This window comes from Sardina pilchardus, chromosome 16, assembly GCF_963854185.1.
Source record: "Sardina pilchardus chromosome 16, fSarPil1.1, whole genome shotgun sequence".
Lineage (NCBI taxonomy): Eukaryota > Metazoa > Chordata > Actinopteri > Clupeiformes > Clupeidae > Sardina > Sardina pilchardus.
Genome location: NC_085009.1, coordinates 17,902,046 through 17,920,587, shown reverse-complemented (window position 1 = coordinate 17,920,587; position 18,542 = coordinate 17,902,046). Strand labels below are relative to the sequence as shown.

Below are 18,542 nucleotides of genomic sequence, written 5' to 3'. Positions count from 1 at the left end.
GTCTCTCCATTCTACAAGAATATAAGGCACATTCCATCCAACTTTCTATCCATTCATCTTCTTCAGACCATTCACTCATCCACCCATTAAACTGTTTATCAACATCCATTAAACTCTCTGTCTATCAACATTAATTAGACTAGCTACATTCAACTTTTAAATGATTTACTCTGTCTCAGGCTTTAAGCGTACACTCTGGCTCTCTTAAGACTAGCCAGTTAAATTGATTACACCTGTATCAACAACTCTCAGAGAGCTGTATCAGCGTCTCTCTTAACAAGAATATAAGGCACATTCCATCCAACCTTCTATCCATTCATCTTCTTCAGACCATTCACTCATCCACCCATTAAACTGTCAATCAATATCTATTAAACAATCTGCCTATCAACATCCATTAAACATTCTATCTATCAACATTAATTAGACTATCTACATACAACTTTTAAAGTATTTACTGTGGGTGCCTCTCAAGCAGCGTTTATATGCCCTCCCTCGCTCCTCGATCCTCAATGATCTACATAAAGAAAGATCAGTGAGGATCGAGGAGCGAGAGAGGACGCGTAAACACTATATGAGAGGCACCTTCTGTCTCAGGCTTTAAGCATACAATCTCATTAAGACTACAGATCCTGTTTCACTACTTCCTTTGTCCACAACTGTTTCAAAATAAAGGTCCTCACTGCAATAATACACTATTAAATCATTTAACCATTGTAACTACTCAACTATTTAACTGTTCAACCATTCCAACTGTCAGTTATCAACTAGAACTATGCCTCCAGTCAACTACACGAAAACTCCATGTACCTAGCAACCAATATATCAACCATTAAAATTAAGTGTTTATGACCGTTTCCATAGCAACCAACATGATTATACTGCAGTAACTTCTTGTTTCCTGATAGTGGCCACCATGGATACCCTAGCAACAAATGTTTCAAAATAAAAGTCCTCACTAGCAAGTTAGCATGGTTAGCATAGTTAACATAGTTAGCATTTTTAGCATAACTGCAAAAAACATCAACTAAGTTAGCTAATCAACCTGGTTAGCATTGTTAGCAATTTTAGCATTGTTAGCATTTTTAGCATTATTGCTAGAAATCATCAGTTAAGTTAGCTAATCAACCTGGTTAGCATTGTTAGTTTAAGTTAGCATTGTTACCATAGTTAGCATTGCTAGCATAGTTAGCATGTTTAGCATAACTGCTAGAAATCATTAGCTAAGTTAGCTAATCAACCTGGTTAACACTGTGAGCATAGTTAGCATAGTTAACATTTTTACCATTACTGCATGAAATCAGTAGCTAAGTTAACCAATCAACCTGGTTATCATTGTTACCATAGTTAACATTTTAACATGAATAGTAATCATTAGTTAAGTTAGAACTGGGAATGTTTCAGCTTTAAACTGTCTACCTTCACACTATCAACTCTCTGTAAACTATGCAACCACCATGTTTACCCTAGCTACACCTTAGTAACCATATCTACATTATCTATCTATTTTTGCATTTTCATGCACTGGTAATTCCTTGGAATTGCATTTCTAGTTATTATTCTTCTTCTAACGCACGCAAATCAGCTAGAACCGTTTAACGTAGAAACTTCATTCAAACTGCGTTACGTAGGTCTTACTTAGGACATGTGTGCTATGACTTTTCAACTTTGTAACTTTTATACTTTTTAAACTATTAGTTAAAAACTATTACAATTTCCCCCATAGACTTAACATTGCTCATTATGACATCACGGCAGCAATTAGAATCTTACTCCAGCTGGTCAGCCACCTGGGCACCAACTGTCAGTTTCTCTCAGGCTTTAAGCACACAATCTCTCTGAAGACTACATATTCTGTTCCCCTGTATCCTCTGTGCACAACAGTATCAAAATAAGTCCTCCTAATTCCATCCAACTTTATATCCATTCATCTTCTTCAAACCATTCACTCATCCACCCATTCTAAACAGTCTGCCTATCAACATCAATTAGACGTTCTACATTCAACTTTTAAACAATCTACTCTGTCTCAGGCTGGCTCTCTTAAGACTAGCCAGTTAAATTGATTACACCTGTATCTGTATCCACTACTCTCAGTAGAGAGCTGTGTCTCTCCATTCTACAAGAATATAAGGCACATTCCATCCAACATTCTATCCATTCATCTTCTTCAGACCATTCACTCATCCACCCATTAAACTGTCTATCAACATCTATTAAACAATCCGTCTATCAACATCCATTAAACTTTCTGTCTATCAACATTAATTAGACTATCTACATTCAACTTTTTAATTATTTACTCTGTCTCTGGCTCTCTTAAGACTAGCCAGTTAAATTGAGTAGTGTCAACTACTCTCAGAGAGCTGTATCAGTGTCTCTCTTAACAAGAATATAAGGCACATTCCATCCAACCTTCTATCCATTCATCTTCTTCAGACCATTCACTCATCCACCATTAAACTGTCAATCAATATCTATTAAACAATCTGCCTATCAATATCCATTAAACATTCTGTCTATCAACATTAATTACACTATCTACATACAACTTTTAAAGTATTTACTGTGGGTCCCTCTCAAGCAGCGTTTATATGTCCTCCCTCGCTCCTCGATCCTCAATGATCTACATAAAGAAAGATAGAAGAAGGGCTAGACTATCCCATTGTTGCCGCTCCATCATTCTTTATGTAGATCAGTGAGGAGCGAGAGAGGACGCGTAAACGCTATATGAGAGGCACCTTCTGTCTCAGGCTTTAAGCATACAATCTCATTAAGACTACAGATCCTGTTAACTGTTTCCTCTGTCCACAACTGTTTCAAAATAAAAGTCCTCACTGCAATAATACACTATTAAATCATTTGACCATTGAAACTACTCAACTATTTAACTGTTCAACCATTCCAACTGTCAGTTATCATCAACTATGCCTCCAGTCAACTACATGAAACCTCCATGTACCTAGCAACCAACATAGCAACCATTAAAATTAAGCGTTTATGACCGTTTCCATAGCAACCAACATGATTATACTGCAGTAACTTCTTGTTTCCTGATAGTGGCCACCATGGATACCCTAGCAACAAATGTTTCAAAATAAAAGTCCTCACTAGCAAGTTATCTAGTTAGCATGGTTAGCTTTGTTAGCATAGCTAGCATTTTTAGCATAACTGCAAAAAATCATCAACTAAGTTAGCTAATCAACCTGGTTAGCATTGTTAGCAAATCTAGCATTGTTAGCATAGTTAGCATTTTTAGCATTACTGCTAGAAATCATCGGTTAAGTTAGCTAATCAACCTGGTTAGCATTGTTAATAAAGTTAGCATTGCTAACATTATTAGCATTTTTAGCGTAACTGCTAGAAATCATTAGTTAAGTTAGCTAATCAACATTTTAACATGAATAGAAATCATTAGTTAAGTTAGAACTGGAATGTTTCATCTTTTAACTGTCTACCTTCACACTATCAACTCTCTGTAAACTATGCAACCACCATGTTTACCCTAGCTACACCTTAGTAACCATATCTACATTATCTATCTATTTTTGCATTTTCATGCACTGGTAATTCCTTGGAATTGCATTTCTAGTTTTGTTTAATTATCTGTTTATTACAGTGCATGAAAATGCACTGTACTGTTCTTCCAAGGCTTCTTCTTATTATTATTATTCCGCTGATCAAATTCATTTTTTCTATTCAGCTTGAACCGTTTAACTTAGAAACTTAATTCAAACGCCGCAACGTAGGTCTTAAATAGGGGAAGGCTGCTAAGTATTTTTCAACTTTGTAACTTTTATACTTTTTAAACTATAAATTAAAAACTATTACAAATTTCCCCATAGACTTAACATTGGCCTCTATGACATCACAATCGGATCATTAAGCAATTAGAATCTTATGCCAGGTGGCCAGCCCCACCTGCAGCAGCCCTCTCTCTCTCAGGCTTTAAGCATACAATCTCTCTGTGAAGACTACATATCCTGTTAACTGTTTCCTCTTTCCACAACTGTTTCAAAATAAAAGTCCTCACTGCAATAATACACTATTAAATCATTTAACCATTGAAACTACTCAACTATTTAACTGTTCAACCATTCCAACTGTCAGTTATCATCAACTATGCCTCCAGTCAACTACATGAGACCTCCATGCACCTAGCAACCAACATAGCAACCATCAAAATTAAGCGTTTATGACCGTTTCCATAGCAACCAACATGATTTTACTACAGTAACTTCTTTATTCCTGATAGTGGCAGCCATGGATACCCCATCAACAAATGTTTCAAAATAAAAGTCCTCAGTACCAAGTTAGCTAGTTAGCATGGTTAGCATAGTTAACATTGTTAGCATAGTTAGCATTTTTAACATAACTGCTAAAAATGATTAGCTAAGTTAGCTAATCAACCTGGTTAGCATTGTTAGCATAGTTAACATTGTTAGCATTGTTAGCATTTTTAGCATAACTGCTAAAAATGATTAGCTAAGTTAGCTAATCAATGTGGTTAACATTGTTAGCATAGTTGGCATTGTTAGCATAGTTAACATTTTTAGCATTACTGCTAGAAATCATTAGCCAAGTAAACCAATCAACCTGGTTATCATTGTTAACATAGTTAACATTTTAGAATACCTTTTAGAAATCATTAGTTAAGTTAGAACAGGAATGTTTAAGCTTTAAAATGTCTACCTAAACACTATCAACTCTCTTTAAACTATGCAACCACCATGTTTACCCTAGCTATACCTTAGTAGCCATATCTACATTATCTATCTATATTTTTTTTGCATTTTCATGCACTGGTAATTCCTTGGAATTGCATTTCTAGTTTCGAATTAACAGCCTTTGGGATTTACACCTATTTTCTTAACATAAAATACAAACAAGTATGAAGTACTTTACATTTCCATCACAACCTGAACACAATATCATGTTAGAAGAGGATATTATTGAACTAATGAAAATATGTCTTGTATGGCAATATGGAGAAACATGACATATTTCAGAGAGAGAGAGTGGCTGTCCGTGACTAGAAAGTTTTAACATACAAACCAAGGTACAGGTACAGAAGGCAATGGGCCGTGAAATCAGTAAAGAGGCATTCAATCCATCCATCCAACCCTTTCCTTAATTCTTAATTCTTCTTCATTTAATATATAGATAGTAGATGTCTGTACACATGCACCCTGAAAGTACCTGCAAACAGTCTTGCTTATATATAGCATTAAAATAACACACACTTCAGTCCAACACATAACAGCAATACCACCACGAACCACCAGCAGTGCCAAGCAGTATAGAGCAGATGTCCATCAAGCAGTAAACAGCAGCAACCCATGATGTGGCAACGTTTTGCCAGGTCTAGCCCAAAGCAAGCAGCAATCACATCACAAAGTCACCCAGCGAGCGGGCCGCACATTCGATGAGCCCATACCATTCAATAATAATAATATATATAAGCTTTATTGCAGACACAGGTCCATATCACAGTACACATACATAAATAGTAAAAGGGGATACAAAATGCATAAGAAATCACATATTATCCTATAGGACATACAAACAATTGCACCAATGCCTTCTTAAGCTAGAAGTGAATCCATAGCAGCTTTTCAGAGGGTTGACTAGGGCTTCTATAATTTGGTTCTCTGACTTGTCCAGGCGGCACATAAAGCCAAACATCAACTGCCTTAAGAGTGCCTCACAGGTACTCTGGTGGACACAAATAATTGGCTGGGACTATGCCACCTAGGAACACAGAGTAGCAACCTCATTGCATCATTGCACTGTATGCTACAGTACCTTAAGCCTCTGCATACTTCTTCCCACCAGTGGTAGCCTACATTCCACCTCATCTGGCCCAGCAATGCTGTGATGAAACATTACAAAGTTCCATTGCATGATAGCAAAAACCATGTACGGCTCACATAGTAGCTTTCAACAGAGATCCTTCATTACTGACAAGATAGAGCAACATAATGCATCTCTATGGGAGCAAAATTCAAACAGTTCCTGTCTGCTCAAAGAGGCGTGTCGCAAAGACGTCATAGTGGGATATTGATCTCTGTCAGATTGGCAAGCAGTTCAGTTCGAATGTAACGTCACTTTCTAGGTCTGCTTAAAGGGGGATTTCGCCCCCCTCCCCTTTGCGAAAACAGAACGCGGAAATGATCGAACGTTTGTGCCTCTCGCTCCGCTTTAACCCTCTCTGCTTTAAACAGTCTGACCTGTGACATCAGCAATAGCAGCTTATTGTAGAATGTTATTGGGGGTAAATCATTGAGAACCACCACAGGGAAATGCTCAAAATTCTACACCAACCAAGGAAAATAGTTTTTTTCTCGTTTTCAGTATTTGCGGAGATTTCAGTATTTCACTATTTGTGGAGATTTTTTTTTTGGTGAAATTGCCTGCGAACCAGTATACTGTATATCAAATAGATATATTGCATCTGTATTGTATGTTGCATGTTTCACCTGCAAATCTATCTACTAAAGTTACTTGCCTATCCTTTACCAATGAGTTTTGCCAGAATGACATTACCCAGGTATTGACCTTAAGGTAAAAGTGAAAGTAAAAAATAAAGCTGTGTTTGCACAAGGTGGTGTCTTCAGTTGCTAGCCCTGCCCTCACAACATGGGAAAACAAGTATGGCATGATCATAGTGAATCTGAAACCATCTCTAAATAACACTGACTCTGCAACAGCTTCTTTATAAAAGGTGCCCTTCATCTTGTTGAAACATTTGAAGATTATAGTATATTTATATATATTTATAAGATTTTACTATATAAGGTCCATGTATGGAGGGCACCATCCTTCTGACATTGCCTTATGCCTGTGACCTTTGGGTACCACTGCAATGAATACACACCAAATTACACAATATAGAGAAACTGTCAATCATGCCTGTTTAACTTTGTCATGTGGAAGCATGCTGTCAGTGGAGCACACGATACACGCCCAGCATGAAAAGATGTTTAACAGGTCTGGAGGCGTTTAGCTGTCCTCTTCAATCCCTTTGTATGACCCATTATTGTAAACATGGTATCTAAGGGAATGTCTTCAAATGTCAAGTTGGGTCAGCTAGGGAAGGTTTAAAGCATTTTAATCACATTAATAACATTGCCCTGAAATGAAAGTAAAACCAAAGACAGGTCCAGACAAAGCTGTGTCTATCGCGCCTTTGTACAGTATGTTCTGCAGAGTTGTGTACACAATGATGAAGCAGATTTTTTTTTTTTTTTGTTATTATTGTTGTACTTCCTCCATGCCATTTCGGCGAACAATGAAACACGTCCGTGCTGGCAGTTTCAGAAGTCTTTATATAGCCAGACAAATCCGTGACAGCTTCATTTTAATCCAAGTTACCATTCTGCTAACATAGGGTAGTGTAGAGAGTAGGCAGAGATTCAAAACAGATATCACATTTACATTTCTGATTTTTAATTAAGTAGCCAACATTTTAGACTTTGTCGGTCAAAGTTATGTTAGCTAGAGGTTTCATCAGCTTCTCCTTCACAATGCTTATGATGACCATATATACAGGCACGATGGGAGATAAACATCAGCATCATCATCATTATCATCATCATCATTATCATCATTATTAAGGACATCACTGATTTATGAAATAAGAGACCCAGTGGCTTTCAGAGTATTGATTCTTTCTAAGTCAAATCAAGATGCTGATAAGTACATCGAGACGACCATGGAGGTAAATTATACTTTTTTTTTGTTTTTAAAGATTTATTTTTGGGCTTTTTATGCCTTTATTTGGACAGGACAGTAGAGAGAATGACAGGAAGTGAGTGGGAGACAGAGTCGGGGTGGGATCTGGAAAGGACCACGGGGCGGGAATCGAACCCAGGTCGCCAGCGTACGGTGCAGGTGCCCCAGCCAGTTGCGCCACTGCCGGGGCCAAATTATACTTTTTTACACCTCATTTTGTGTTGTATTGATCGATGAAAGGTGTCCTATTGCATTCAGGCCAGTTAATGTCTAGTGTACAAATGACAGAAGATTGTTTACAGTATTGGAGTGATAGAGATCCTGGTGCACAGCAATCAACCAAATGAATGTGTTTTCCTGTAAGGCAACTAGTTTGAGTGTCATATGCAAAATAGAATGCACAGTGTTATCCATAACTAATGACTCAGTATACAGGACAGCACATACACGTACATGGCAACACATGTGTTTGTCTTACAGTTAGAGTTAGGGAAAGTGTTTTGTAATGTATGTGTATGTGATATCCTGTGTACTAGAGATGTACAGTATACTGTATGTGATTCTATGTGTCTTGCTTAGTTACATCAGTTGTAATGAAAAATGTTTTATAAAAAAGTGCAAGTTGTTTAGTTAGGTCAGATAACTTCTATTTTGAGAGTTGATATGCTACACACGCTTGTTTTACGGAATGACTTTGTGTCTTTACTAGTGAGCTTTCTCTTGTCTAGTTTGAACTTGAATATCTGCAGTGTACAGTATATTTCTCTTTTGTAATGCTTGTTAGGGCCCGAGCACCGAGGTGCGGCCGCTGAAGCAGCGGCTGCACCGTAAAGCAAGGCCCTATTGCTTCTGCTCAGATTATTTGTTTTTATAGTTGCCCTGGGGTTAGTGGGCCTTCTGATTTTGTTATAGCCATACAGGAATGCTTACACTTTTTTTACACTTGCGCTGTTTTTTAAATCAGCCTCAAGATGAAGTGGCGACACGGCAGAACTGCTCTTCCTGCAGAAATGGAAGTTGGGTAAAGTATTTCATACAAAGATTTACAAAATTGAATTAGCCATAGACACAAATTCCATTAACCCTTATGTGCCTGTGCAGAACATTCCATTTATGGTTCTGGATGACTTCCTCATACTCTGTTGCAAAAGATGCATATTTTCAGTTCATTTATTGCTGTGCTTCTCAACCAGAGGGGGACCAAAATGGGTGTCGATAATTTTGAATATGACTATAACGAGCACAACACAGTAGGATGACATCCGAAAAATATGCAGTGGTCTCTTATTTTATTTTTTTCCACCGCTATTTTATATATTTGTCTTTCAGAGGCATAACTGTCAGTGTGAAGAAGCACATCAGATCCCTGAGGAAGACCATAGGGCAGCTGGAATCAGTCCACCGGAGGAGCACTGCTTGCAGTCTATCTGGTGGAGTGATTAGTGCCGTCGGCGGTGTCACGTCCATTGTCGGACTCATCATGGCTCCCTTCACCTTTGGAGCTTCCCTGGCGGTGACCGGTGTTGGGATGGTAGTCACGGCAGCTGGCGGAATCACCGGTGTTGCTTCCAACATCACCAAGATGACCCGCGAGAAGACATGTCAGGAGAAGATCAAAGAAATCTTGGACGATTGCAACAGCAGGCTCACCCCTGTTCTGAGCAATCTGCAGAACTTTACTGGCAGTGTACAGGATTGTCAGGCTTCAATCAGCGCAGGCAAACCATTATCAGGTTTGATCCAGAGATTAAAGTTGACGCCAATGGGTAAAGAGGCACCTGAGGCCACACGTCCAGTCGGTGTTAGTAGCAAAATGACACCTAAGGTAAACGGGCTGTCCTTGATTCTTGATATGGTCAGCATTGCCAGTGATGTCAGAGAGATGCAAGAGATCAGAAAGAGGGCCAAGGGTCGAAGACGATCCGAGTCTGAAATGCTGATGTTCATAACCCAGGTGGAGGAAGCAGCCAGAGAGTTAGAGATGACAGTGTTTGAGTTAGACAGACTGGAAGGGATTAATCTCTCTTAGTGTGAGGATTTGTTGTCAATTATCAAGACAGAAATCCTTGTGCTTGTTGAGGTAAAACAGCCGGGAAAGCCTGTCAAGAACATCCAAGTCAAAAAGATCATGAATCTTTGGCCAATCAGAGACCTGGGAATGTTTAGAATAATGGGGAGAATGCCATAAACCAAAAACTCCCCATTACTTTTTCCCCTATAGCAAACCCTGAAAATTGAACTTTTCAGCATCTTTTGATTTTTAAAATCCTTTCAAAAACTGAAGAAAAGTTTGTAAGAATAACAGTTTTCTGTGACCTAAAAACAGATTTTACATTACTGGCAATGTACGTTATCATCAGTCTGTGCAGGTAAACCAGTATCAGGTATGATCCGGATAATAAGAGAAATACAGACTTTGCATGTGGATGAAAGATGAACACTGTTACACACATGAATCCAAAAGAATATCTTTGTTACGGTGGATATGCCCTTAATGTTGATGTTTATGTCCTCTCCTGGACCTAAAGCAGTTTTACATTTACTCATTTAGCGGACGCTTTTTACATGTCAGTCCCCACCATGCTTTGCTCAAGGGCACAATGGTGGAAGGTGGGAATTCAACCCACAACTTTTCAGGATATATGCCAGCTCAGCTCCTTACCATTACACCACTTGTTTTCCTGAGAAAGTTGTTCATTATTAATGATCCAGTTTGTAGTTTGTACTGTACATAGACTTATATGTCTTAGTTTAGATTTAAACAACCATTTTTTGCTTATTGCAAATTGTTCAATCAATTCAGAGACTATTGTTAATGGCATAGTTGTTATATTGCTGGTTGGAGATTTTCTTTGGGTTTATTATTTGGGTGTACAATAATATCAAACATGGATTATTGTGATGATGGGATTGGAGCACTACTTTTGCATACTATGGTTTTGGGATACACACCCCAGGCCGACACTATACCAAGTTAGCTTTGAATACTATTTTATCCTCTTGTCAAAATAAAGGTTGCTTGCTATTTCAAACATTCATTTTGTCTTTATGAGTATACTGTGTACAGCACAGGATATGATCATTTAAGTTTTATTGACAGAGAAAACTCATTAAAAAATCCTTAAATTCATTAAATTCATTACCAATATTCATACTTACTTAAACATGAAAGCTGGACCATAAAGGATAGGCATATTGTATTATATTATATGTTATAATGTAATTATGTTGCAGGGGATATTCAGTGTCAGAGCCAATAGTGATAGGTGATATTCTGATAGGGGCAGAGTGAAGATTTGAGCATGGCAGTGAATTATGAGTTTCAACTAGTTTTTCTTACTGAGTCTTGCTTTTGATAGAGGCCGAATACAGACAAGAAAACAATTCTATTTTATTATTTTTTTCTAAATGGCAGCAATAATAATAGGCCTGAAGGAGTTCAATCTCCAAAGATATGGTTTGCTTTTAAGGTTGCTTTTCTAATGAAGTCGAGGGACAATTGTGCAACAAATGATTGACCTACATTTTTTTCCATTCTATAGTCATAACAATATCAAGAGTGTTAAAGTGAAAGTAAACACAAGGCTGCATTAGTACAATGTGGAGCCTTCGTAGCCTTACTCTGAGTATATAACAACAAAGTGTAAATAAAAGGCATGTGATATGAGATGCAAACAAGGATTTTAATCCACAAACACTCAGCAGCAGATTCGTAAAAGGGAAGAATATAGTTCCAGGTATGTACAGTGGGGAGAATAAGTATTTCAACCCATGCTAAAGTTGACTGAAAAGAGGAATATGAAATCATCTTTTGGAAATTGGTCTTAATGCTTTAATTAAAAAAATATTAAAAACCCAACATTTAATACACAAACAGTGCAGTACATGTGTGTGTGTGTGTGTGTGTGTGTGTGTGCATACTGTATATGTAGCTCTCTTATTCTATAGTATAGATTATGAACACACTCATTGAACTACTGTCATCTACTGGTGAATATCAGTATTGATCGGTATTGAAGTTAAATTATGGGGTGCAAGGTATGACATCACAAATACACTGGCAAACACATACCGGTATTTGCAACTCACATACATACAGTATCTAATTCATTGTAATTCATTCATTGTCTTTTTTTTTTCAATTAGCTGTTTCTTGTTTCTTAGCAGTTACTAAGGTTGACCTAAATATCCGATAGTTCTTTCATCTTCATTCCATTCTAAAAAATCAGGTGGATTATCTTTTGTATGCCATGACACCATGACACCATGAGTTGCCAGGATACATGGTTTTTCCTCATGGGACATGTGCCCTTGACTGTTATCAGTGTAATCAAAACCATCCAATATTTAGGGTGCGTTAAGACGGATGAGCCACTGTTTTTTCCACAGAAGTTCAGTATTCATTTCTCATTCACTTATAGGATTATGAATCAGAAAAGCAGTCAGTGAGTCACGCTGAACACAGAATTGACAACATGAGGATGAAGGTCTTTATTAATCCAAGAGCCGTCTGTAGGAGGAGAGGGACTGGTATAAAAGGTTGTTTAGTGCACTGTAGGCTCTCACTCAGCATCAGCAGGTGAAGACCAAAGGTAATGTTTGATACTTCTTACTATTATCACGTTTGTCAACGTTTGTCAACTTTTGTTGAACGTTGTGGAAATTGTTTTGTGTTTTGCACATGGCATGAAGACTGCTCTTTATTGCATGTGTCTTGTAGGATACTATAGTTACCATGGTTACTCAAACAGAGTCTTGTATAGCATCCCTTCTGCTGGTATCAATACTTGTTCACATCGGAGATGTTCATACCAACAGCTTCATGGCATCTGGTAAGTAATGCCTCACACCGCAACAGCTTCAACTGAATAATATTGACAAATATTATTGCCACACAAGCAGTAAAATCAAAAAGAGTAAAACTGTATATGTAGGAAAGCATTGAAAATAATGCAAGGCTTTTAAAAACAAGTTTTTGAGAGTTGTCATGAGTGCAACACAACATGAAAACACATACAGAGTAATGTTTAAGAGAATGTGTGAAAGCATGACCTCATGTTCCTTTTTGCCTTTTTTTCAGAAGGCTGTGAGGAGTGTAAACTGGCGAAGCACGACATTTTTGCCGGGCTCTATCAGTGTAAGGGATGCTGCTACTCAGGGGCGTATCCCACTGATTTGGATTTCAACAAACCGCCAGTGCAAAGAAAAATCAACTCTGAGGCATCATGCTGTGTGGCCCGGGAATTTGATTCGGTATGGAAGTGTCTTCTAGAAATAACCCCCTCTATGATATTTAAGCAAAACATTTACATTTACAGTAAATCCTCCAGTTAAGACAAAGTTAGGCTAATGCTGCATGGTTAGAGTTGAACCTCCTGTGCTGACCAAAAATGATCGGACATTAGAAATGAATGGGTCAGAAAATGATCAGTGAATAAAATTGACCCCAGACATGTATACGCACGCACGCACACACAGAAACAGCCCCCACTGGAACTTCCCCCAGTAGAATCTTCCCCTTTATGCCTTCCCTGAACCATAAAAAGCAAAACAGAAGTCAAAAACTGGTAATATCCAATATAAATTCAGTTGATTCAAAGGTTCATCACAATATATTACGTGTTATAAAGCAGTGTTCATTTTTCACCATGCAGGAACACAAATGAAGTAAACATGAAACAGACACGTCAGGAGGGTTAACAAATGCTGCTCATGTTTTACAGGTGACACCTTATATTCGTGCTGATAAAGGGCAGCTGCAGAACCACACAAGCTGCCACTGCAGTACATGCGAATATCACAAGACAACAACAAGCAAATAGATGTGTCAAATGCTCAATGCCCTTACCAATGTAATCATTTGTAGTTCACAATGTTTTTCTTAAGCCTTTAATTAAATGCATTCATTTGGATTTTGCGCTTGATGTTTTAACTTGACATGTAGACTTAAATGTGCACAATAAAGTTGACTTTCAGCTGCCAAAGCTATTGATTTTTAAATGACAAATTTATACATTCTGACGGACATAAATTGCCAAGTGAGCTTGCCCAATTAGGTGACACATCGGCTCAGCCTGTGTGAGCTTCTGTAGGAATATTCTGACATGCACATTGCATATGGCGCAACTTCCCCAAAGGTTAACTGACAAATATTGCTATACCTGTCATTTACAAGGTTAAAATAATATAAGCCTTCTTCGCAAACTGCAGGGAGGTGTTGCCAAGGTTATAAAAGTGCTCTATGTGACTCAGTGGGTCATTTGAACACCCTCACGTCCATGTGCCACTGCGTGAACGACCACTTGAAGGTCTGTCTGAACACGGACTTGATTGTCGTGAAAATGTTTAGCACAGTGCATTAGCACAGGGGTGGACTCGTATTATTTGTGAATTTGCTGAAAGACATTGCATTGCATTAGAGAGGAGACACTGACAAGAGATAGCCATGCAATTCTTTAATAATTGGTCATGATAACGCTTTAAACAAAAATGTGTTTTTATCTGTTCATATGACAGTGACATCCTGGGGTCACCAAGCCTAAAACAAAACAAAATAAGTGACATCCAAGCAGATTATTTTAAAGCAGGACAGTGACAGGCCTTCACACACATTTTCCAACTACACACAAATTCAATGATTGTTTTCTCAAAATGCTAAATGCTGCATTCAAATTGTTATCCAGTTCATAACAAAAGGGAATAATTGCTTAACACTCTTTCAATACTATTACTGTTTTGGATAGATCATGTATTGTTGCTTTGAACCTGAAGCTCTTTTTTCTGACATGTCCTCTGAACAGGTCCATGCAAATGTGAAAATAATCCACAGAGTTGAGTAGAAGTTGAAATATGTAACCATGTTAGCAATATTGAAACCAAATATCACATTTTCCAAATTATTGTCTGTTGTGAATACAATATTGTGCAAAGTAAAAAACAAAGCAAAATACAACAACCACCACATTTAGTGGGACAGAAATCAAACACTTTCTTGAAGGAGCTGACTTGCTGTTTTCCCAAAGTAAGTTGCAATCTGTGTGTGTGTGTGTGTGTGTGTGTGTGTGTGTGAGTGAGAGAGAGAGACAGTTGATGGGGATGGGATGGGTGTGTATGGTGATACACTGTACTAAGGTAATGATTGGTTGGTATTCAGTAAAGCAATGAGTGTTTCCACATGAAGAGTGACTGTGACACTAGTGAATATGTGTGGCACTTTGTTTGGTTGCATATGAAAAGGGAAATAGAGTTTCTGTTGGATTTTTGTGTGGTAATGGTAAAGATAACGGAGTATAGACAGTATGTGTTTTTCTGGCAAAGCATTTTTTTAGAATTAGTTTATGGTTTTGAAAATGTGGTATTTAGTTATAGTGTAAGTGACAGGTTTCAGAAAGTGACATTTACAGATGTTGTGTGTAGGCAGTTGGAAAAATTATACAATTATAATTTCAAGAAATTACCAGTGTGTGCAAAGAAAAATCAACATTAATGGTGAAATGTCAAACAAATAAGGGATTACAGTGATTGCTTTGCATACACTACAATTACAAATTACAATGTAAACATGCTAAACGCTACTAGGGCTTTGCCTGGAATCGTGTTCTGTGATCAGATGAAAATTAAAATTGAGCTTTTTACCAAATAAACATAAGGTTATGCTAATAGAAGCCCACGTATGGTGTAATATGTTGTATGCCTTTTAGAGGACATTTGTTGCCTGTTTTGGCACATTCATCAAATGAATCACAGCTGAAATGGTCTTTATTTTTTGTTGTGATATGCTGAAATAGTCTTGTAACTATTTTGTCACATCTTAATACCACTGAGAAGTTCATCTCTCATCTTCTCTATCTCAACTAGAGTGTTGTTTAAAATTTTGACAACCTCTCTCATTTCGTCAATAAACTTGAGCATTTCAGATTCTGTCTTTTTCTGTCCCTGGTCCCTCATTCTTATCTGATGCATCTCTTTGGAATCATTATATATGTTAATCACATCCAGAAACAGAGTGATGCTACTGATAATCGGGATTGTTCGTCCAAACAAAGCAGCTGTCTTAGCCGCTTGGGCAGCCAGTGGAGCAAGTCTGACGATATTTGCAAAACCTGCTATTGCTCTCCCTGCACCAACTGCCATTTCCAACTCGTCTATTGTAGATTTAATGTTTTTTACACTGTCAATGACAGGGTTGATCCTGCTCTCACAGACTTTCAAGATGGATTGGATTCGATCTCGAGATGACTTGTTTTTGGCCAACTTGGTCATACTGGAAGCAGCACCGGTGACCCCACCAGCTGCTGCAACCCCTACTCCTACCCCTGTCACTATCAGAGAAGTACCCAAGGTGAAAGGAGCCAGGATGAGTCCAACCACTGATGTGATTCCACCAGCAGCACCTACCACACCACCAGCCAGACTGCCTATGGTAGCTTTTCTATTCATAGCTTCCAGCTGGTCTGTGATTTCCTCCAGCTCTTTGATATGCTCTTTGACAAGTTGATAGTCGTTCTTAAAGAATGTTTGTATGATAGTGGTCTCCGCTTTCAACTGATGGAATCTGACAGAAAAGAGCAAGATTTAAAAATGTGTACTCTCAATAATAGTATATCCATTGATTATGTTTTCAGTCTGCAAATTGGAGAAGATGGAAATATAATACCTGACTCCGCCGTTTTCCACAATCACTTCTTCGATGCGTTGAGCTTTATACATTTTTGCCTAAGTGACAGCAGTGTATGAGTTGGTCCATGGTGTTACACAATAAACACATTTCCTCAGTATTTCTCATTAAACATGCTCATGACAGTCATAACTTTGGGACTCATTGTTGCCTAAAGGTAATTCACAAAGCGTTTTAGCATTAATAATAGCACCTGAAGTCTGGGACAGCTTGGAAGTATAGTCGAGATACATGTAGGCTACTCCTAACTCACTAACACCTATTAACAAACATTTCAAGGAGCTGTTTGTGTCATTCCACATTGCAATATTTGAAAAACACAAGTAGAATCACTTTCAGGAGATCTCAATCATGAGGGAATAATTGTGCATTACAAGGGATGTAACAACCATTCATTATCAAGATTTAAACTGACTTAATGTAAATCAAAATAAATGTCTTCTTATATGCACATGTGTCTTCATACATATACAGATACATCAGTCTATAGCCTGTCTTTGGCGGCCTTGGCCTACTGCTTATTGTAACTGAAAGGTTGCTGGTTCGATCCCCGACCAGTAGGAAAAATATGGGCGAAGTAGAGCACTGCTCTCCCATGGCCATATCCACGGCTGAAGTGCCCCTGAGCAAGGCACCTAACCCTCACTGTTCCCCGAGCGCTGCTGTAGCAGGCAGCTTACTGCTCTGGGTTGGTGTGTGCTTCACCTCACTGACACTGTGTGTTCACTGTGTGCTGTGTGCATTTCACTAATTCTCGGATTTGGATGAATGAAGAGACCAAATTTCTCTCACGGGATCAAAATAGTATATACAGTATACTCTTATAGTGACGTTTTATTAGTGTCATTTTTGGACGTCCCATTTCCGTCTACTGCAGGGGTTGTTTTTGACGTCTACCGCACGTCTAATGTTTAGGTCCGTGGAGTGATGCACATGTTGTGATTCATAAACATACAGTATACAGTACTTTATAATGACCAAGTTATCTATCTATCTATCTATCTATCTATCTAACTATCGTGCACTGCATTCTCACCAACGAACATCTGTCAGTCAGCCATTCACTGGGGTCACTGTAAGCAAGACTATGTCAACCATAGCATATTTGAGGAGTTATGATTTTTCCCTTTCTGCAAGATAGCTTCAGCAGCTTTTCAAGTAGGTCTTAATAGAAAACTTGGCTACTAAAAGTTATAATAGTTATTAACTTTAGAAGTAGACTACTGTAAGATAAAATACTTTGTGAATATAGGCATGTATTGATGATTTGCTCACCTATGTAGTTTACGTTTTTAAAGATGTTTCTGTCAATTATGCAGTGTTCTCCTCTACTGTAGCTGTTAGGCTACAAATGAAAGGGAAAAGAGTTTATTGCACATAAGGATATTCATGAAATGTCATGCATATTAGCATCATTACTGTCTGTTGATGAATATGAATCAGGTTTTGACTTCGTGTCCTGACACTGACTACAAATTAGCTGAATCATTGCATGTATTCATTGAATGTCACTATTGATAGGACTTCCTCTAAAGTACCTGATAGTGTCTCTCTTTAGTGGAGTTTTTTTGTGTTGGGGGGGGGGGGGGTAATGGTGTGTGTGTGTGTGTGTGTGTGTGTGTGTGTGTGTGTTTTATTTGTCTGTGTGTTTTATTTGTGTGTGTGCATTTGTGTGGGGGTGGGGGTGTGTGCATGCGTGTGTGTGTGTTTGTGCATGCATGTGTGTATTTGTTTATGTGTGTGTGTGTGTGTGTGTGTGTGTGTGTGCATGAAGTTGTGTGCATATGCCTGCCTGTCTACTTTGTGTGTACAGTAAGTATGTGTCTGGTCCCCCATGAACCAAATTACACAAAACGTGGCATGCATTCAGAGGGTGTCATAATGATCCTACCCTTCCAATTTCATGCAGTTTTGAGATAGCCAGAGATAGCCAGAGATACAGTACCTGCGATTACAACACTTGTTGTATTTTTTCATTTTAACTCGGTGGTGCTATACATGAAATGATTGGTTATGGCTTATGGGATGGGTTGACATGGCCTCAAGAGACCAACATAAAAAAGGTGGTTCTCCTAGGCCCTACGGTTTTCAAGATATTCACAGAAAACTATGTCCGGCCACCTACAGGCCA

The 18,542-nt window shown here is 38.2% G+C and overlaps 2 protein-coding genes across 2 annotated transcripts; both read left to right on the top strand.

The window, feature by feature from the left end:
• Nucleotides 1-7,297: 7,297 nt before the first annotated feature.
• LOC134059891 (apolipoprotein L3-like) lies at nucleotides 7,298-10,772 on the top strand. The gene is made up of 3 exons (XM_062516433.1): nucleotides 7,298-7,720; nucleotides 8,699-8,755; nucleotides 9,064-10,772. Exons 1-3 carry the CDS (start codon nucleotides 7,689-7,691, stop codon nucleotides 9,761-9,763), a joined length of 789 nt encoding a protein of 262 aa, XP_062372417.1. The 5' UTR covers nucleotides 7,298-7,688; the 3' UTR covers nucleotides 9,764-10,772.
• Nucleotides 10,773-12,176: 1,404 nt separating this feature from the next.
• LOC134060208 (glycoprotein hormones alpha chain-like) lies at nucleotides 12,177-13,594 on the top strand. The gene is made up of 4 exons (XM_062516835.1): nucleotides 12,177-12,326; nucleotides 12,455-12,566; nucleotides 12,815-12,987; nucleotides 13,458-13,594. The coding sequence occupies exons 2-4, from the start codon at nucleotides 12,470-12,472 to the stop codon at nucleotides 13,554-13,556; spliced, it is 369 nt and encodes a 122-aa protein (XP_062372819.1). The 5' UTR covers nucleotides 12,177-12,326; nucleotides 12,455-12,469; the 3' UTR covers nucleotides 13,557-13,594.
• Nucleotides 13,595-18,542: the final 4,948 nt, after the last annotated feature.

What these genes read in the sequence shown, in the direction of transcription:
- LOC134059891 (XM_062516433.1), top strand. Translation starts at nt 7,689, where the DNA reads ATGCTGATAAGTACATCGAGACGACCATGGAG. An exon ending in ACATCGAGACGACCATGGAG is followed by an intron (nt 7,721 to 8,698) that starts GTAAATTATACT and finishes TTTTTAAATCAG; the next exon opens with CCTCAAGATGAAGTGGCGAC. An exon ending in CCTGCAGAAATGGAAGTTGG is followed by an intron (nt 8,756 to 9,063) that starts GTAAAGTATTTC and finishes TTTGTCTTTCAG; the next exon opens with AGGCATAACTGTCAGTGTGA.
- LOC134060208 (XM_062516835.1), top strand. Translation starts at nt 12,470, where the DNA reads ATGGTTACTCAAACAGAGTCTTGTATAGCATCCCTTCTGCTGGTATCA. An exon ending in CAACAGCTTCATGGCATCTG is followed by an intron (nt 12,567 to 12,814) that starts GTAAGTAATGCC and finishes CCTTTTTTTCAG; the next exon opens with AAGGCTGTGAGGAGTGTAAA. An exon ending in TGGCCCGGGAATTTGATTCG is followed by an intron (nt 12,988 to 13,457) that starts GTATGGAAGTGT and finishes CATGTTTTACAG; the next exon opens with GTGACACCTTATATTCGTGC.